This window comes from Fukomys damarensis, unplaced genomic scaffold, assembly GCF_012274545.1.
Source record: "Fukomys damarensis isolate Sample0158 unplaced genomic scaffold, DMR_v1.0_HiC HiC_scaffold_33, whole genome shotgun sequence".
Taxonomy (NCBI): Eukaryota; Metazoa; Chordata; class Mammalia; order Rodentia; family Bathyergidae; genus Fukomys; species Fukomys damarensis.
This window is the reverse complement of record NW_022900945.1, coordinates 56429407-56433775: the sequence shown is the minus strand read 5'-3', so window position 1 is coordinate 56433775 and position 4369 is coordinate 56429407. Positions and strand designations below refer to the sequence as shown.

Genomic DNA, 4369 nt, shown 5'->3' with positions numbered 1-4369 from the left:
TATAGTTTTGGTACCAGGGATGGAAATAATTTTTTTTTTTTTTACATAGGGTCTCACTATGTAGTTCAGGGTGGCCTTGAATTCACTATGTAGCGCAAGCTGGCCTTGAACTGACAGTGATCCTCCTGCCTCAGCCTCCCAAGTACTGGTATTACTGGCATGGACCACCATGATTGGATCAATTTCAAAAATATTAAGTATCTACTGTAGACAACACCATCTTTCCTCAATTATTTAATTATCATGTGAAAACAGGGAAGAGGAAATTAAATATAATTCATGCATATTCTCCAAACTCCGTTTTCCCTATCCCTCAAATTATAATTGACTGAGGATGCAAATAAACATTTACATCCACAGATCCCAAGTTCCAACTGCTTTTTCTCTTTTTTTCCAGCTTTTTCTTATCTATCCATTATTAGAAATTCTGACAATAAAAATTTATAGTTCTTTAAAATAAAACATAGAAGGCCAGGGATTTAGCTCAGCAGTTCAGTGGCCTGGCTTGCAAGCGCAAGGACCCGAGTTCAATCCCTGGTACCAAAAAAAAAAAAAAAAAAAAAAAAAAAAAAAAAAAAGAAAAGAAAAACAGTATAGTAGCATTACAATCGATTGATCTCAATAAATTATTTTTACCAAGGAACATGTCTAGCACATGCAGGGAAGTGGTTGATTGGTACTGAAACTTGAACAAAAGGATACTTTTGTGGACAAAGACAAGATTAGTTTGGCCCAATTGGAAGGCAGTCACTGTGGCCGTTTTCTCATCCAGTAAAGCCACTTTGCTAGAAAGAGATCCATTCTGTGTAACTCTATGATTTTGCAATTCCAGTGTGTAATGTTCCAGGGGAAATTTCACCTCTATAAGACATGAAGGATACATAAATGTAATAGCAACAGCCATTCCAAGTAGCAGTGCTTACTGCTGGATTTTAAGAGAATGATCTAAGGGAAGCCTACAATCGAGTATGCCCTGTTCCTGAGTTCTCTCACACTATACATTTCTACAGGTAGCCACCGGGCGAGAGAGAATAATATATGAGTTGACTGCTGGAACTGCTGGTATTCTTTACAGCTAGTGAACTAGATAGCTGGAGGGATTGCCATTATTAGATAAGTAAGGAAAAGTGCTAAAGTACGCTTTATAAATTCAGTAAGACTTTTGGGGTCAACAGAGGGATTAAGCTTTTGGCTAAGCAACAGAGTTGCTCAAGAGACAACTTTTGCTGAGATCAATGATCATTCAAGTCCCTTCACTTGACCCACAAAAGTTGGCAATTTTGGGGCGGCTGTTTTAATAGAGAATTCAGATGCCTATGGGTATGGAAGCTAAGTCGCCTAAATACGTCATGAGCCTGTTTCAAGATATGGGGACTGTTTCTTACCAGTATTAGTTCAAGAACAGTTGTTAAGAAATACTTTGTCATAAAATCTTAAAAAACAAAGAAGTATTTTTCAAATATATGACTTTTGCTTGTATTGTTATCAATAGGAAGGATTTGGGAAATGCGATTTATAGGAAGAAAAAGTACCTTTACCTGTCATTCTTCCCTGAACCATTTTTGCAGCTTTGTATTTAATATATGCTCCTACTAAGAGATAAATATCATGGGATGGTATAAGAAAGATATTCTCTAAAACAAGGAGACGTATCAGTGCTGCTGCCACGTTCTGAAAGAGAAAGGAGGAAGAAAATGTTTCTAGAGACAAAATCCTTAAGGCCATTTTTCTTGTTAAAAGCTCAGGTCTTAAAAGGTTTTTTTCTTTTTAAATTTAAAGATGCTCTTTCCTAATCACAAATCATAATTTCAGTTAGCCTGAAAAATGATTGTGAATTGGGGCTGGGGATTTAGCTCAGTGGCACTGCACTTGCCTCTCAAGTACAAGGTCCTGAGTTTGATTCCCAGAACCCCCCTCCCCCCAAAAAGTGATCATGAATCGTAATACTAAATTAACTTTCTAAATTATTTAACTAAGTCATTTAGACTAAGAATAAAAAAGTGAAAAACCTAAAAGAGAAGTAAATTGGACGTGGTGCCTCACACCTATAATGCCAGCACTCAGGAGGCTGAGGCCAGAGGATGGCTGCAAGTTCAGGGCCAGACTCTGCTACATAGTGAGAGACTGCTCAAAACAAAACAAAACCATAAAATAAAGTAACTATTAGGGGAAGTGGGAAGGGTAGGGGAAAGGAAATAAGAGAAAAGAAAAAATACAAAAAATGGAAACAAAGTCTTTGTAAATAGGGGAGGGTGGAGGGGGTGAAGGGAGGGCAGGGGTATGGGGAAAAAATGAGAACCAAGATCTGTCATGTAAAGGTACAAGATCCCAATGATGAATGTAACTGTACTGTATACTTAAAAAGTACAAATAAACTCAATGAGAAAAAAGAAATAAAATTAAATAAATATGTATGGGAAAAGACAGCTATTGTTTCTAAAAATTTAAATGTTTTGAAAAAAGGTAAAGGCAAGTTCCTAGTAAGTGCTAACAAATTAGAAACAGGTGAGAAATGTAAAAGCCTGGGGGAAAATCCATGAAGACACGGAATTTTGCACTCAAACTGTCTCACATATGTCTAAATTTTCACTTGACCATGTGAAAAAAAGAAACTAAAAACAAAGCCAGGTGTGGTGGCGCACACCTGTAATCCCAGCACTCGGGAGGCTGAGGCAGGAGGATCACTGTGAGTTCGAGACCAGCCTGGGCTACACAGTGAGTTCCAGGTCAGTCTCAACTACACAGTGAGACCATGACTCAAAAAAAAAAAAAGAAACTATACTTTCCACAGAAGTAAGATCATTAGATGAAAGACAGAAGTTTATAGAACTTTTTACCTTATAGAATGGTTCATAAATTCGAACTTTTACAGCAGCAATACCAGTTCTAATGCCAGACACCAAAATCCTATCTCCTCGTTTCTCTTCTTTTTCCATCTCAACTATATAGCCTGGGGGAGAATATTCTGCTTCAGAGTATTTCAGAATCCTAAAGATATGAAACAAAATTTGTTTCTGGCAGAATCTAATAATATCTTCTTCCAAAAATTTGTAGAAGATGCTAAACATAGTCTCTCTCTACAGTATTCATACAAGGTGGAGTTTTAAAGCTTCTATTTCCCACTAGGTCTATAAGAAAAGTATTTACTCTTCCTATTGAGGAGGTTGGGTGACTTACAAGAAGAGAGAGAGACAGAGACAGAGAGCCAGGGAGAGGGAGAGAGAGAGAGGACTATTTAATACGCCTGTGGTAAACCTTAGAACTAAAACTCGGATGGTGTGAGATCTGCTCCTTGGTACTGAAGACAAGATTTCACAGTATTCCACTCATGCTATTGCAGCACGTGCAGATTGCTTGAGCAACAAAACTGCCAGAAGATACACCTGGCTCAAATAATCATACAGTCCTGAAACTCAGATTCAAATTAAACTATCATAAAGGCACCTATGTACACCACATGTCATTATATCAAAGATATTTTCCCCTGTGAATTTACTGTTTCAAAAAAGTCCAGACAGGGACGGAGATTTAGCTCAGTGGTGCTGTGTCTGCCTCCCAAGTGTAAAGTCCTGAGTTCGATCCCCAGTACCGGAAAAAAAAAAGAAAAAAAAAGTCCAGACAGCAGGATTATCACAGTTCACACAAATAGTAGCTACTCAGAGTGCCACCCAATGGCAGAGGTCTCCTGCAAAGCGAGGTGATCTACGTTTGGTTTCAAATTTACCTAATTTTGCTAGACAGTTCTCCTCTTGCTGACGTGTCATCCTGAACAATGCTCCACTCAAACATCATCCCTGCCAGACTGCTAAAAGTATTTCCTGTAGAGCAAGCCAAAAGCAGATAAGATACAATCATATAATCAAAAATTTTCAGGTATCTGCAACAAGGAAAATCTAACTAGAAAATTATGTTAGGTCCCTTTATTTTTTTTGAAGCAAAACCTTTATTGGCACAATTTAGATATATGTGATAATACTCATCATACGGAATTCGCACCTGTACCTGATATATCCTACCTCTTCTTTTTTTCCCATTCCCCCCTCCCATCAACCTCCCTCCCTTCCCAAATACAAAAGCTTTGTTTCCATTTTTTCCTCCTATTTTCACTTTTTTTTTTCTTTAGGCCTCTTTCAGTAATAAACAGAAGCACTATTATTAATGAGTTAAAATACTTATGAGGACTATTCCTATAAAATGATATAAGTACTAAGCCTGTGCAAACTTTCCAAAAGGAAAAAACAATAAAGCTGATTAACTTCTGGTTGACAAAAATCATGCCACATTTCTTCTGCTTCTTTCTACAGAAAAGCCACCTTCATGGGCACCTTTAATCCATTAAAACTTTTTTTTTTTTTTTTTTTTTTTTTTT

The 4369-nt window shown here is 37.2% G+C and overlaps 1 protein-coding gene across 2 annotated transcripts in view; it reads right to left on the bottom strand.

The window, feature by feature from the left end:
• Nup210l (nucleoporin 210 like) overlaps window positions 1–4369 on the bottom strand; it is a 92177-nt gene that overhangs the window by 75856 nt on the left and 11952 nt on the right. For both annotated transcript variants that reach the window (XM_010643966.2, XM_010643965.2), the window contains exons 4-7: window positions 3725–3818; window positions 2838–2988; window positions 1539–1671; window positions 703–861 (exon numbers count right to left, since the gene is read on the bottom strand). In XM_010643966.2, coding sequence (XP_010642268.1) covers window positions 703–861; window positions 1539–1671; window positions 2838–2988; window positions 3725–3818 — 537 coding nt within the window. The remainder of the gene's footprint in view (window positions 1–702; window positions 862–1538; window positions 1672–2837; window positions 2989–3724; window positions 3819–4369) is intronic.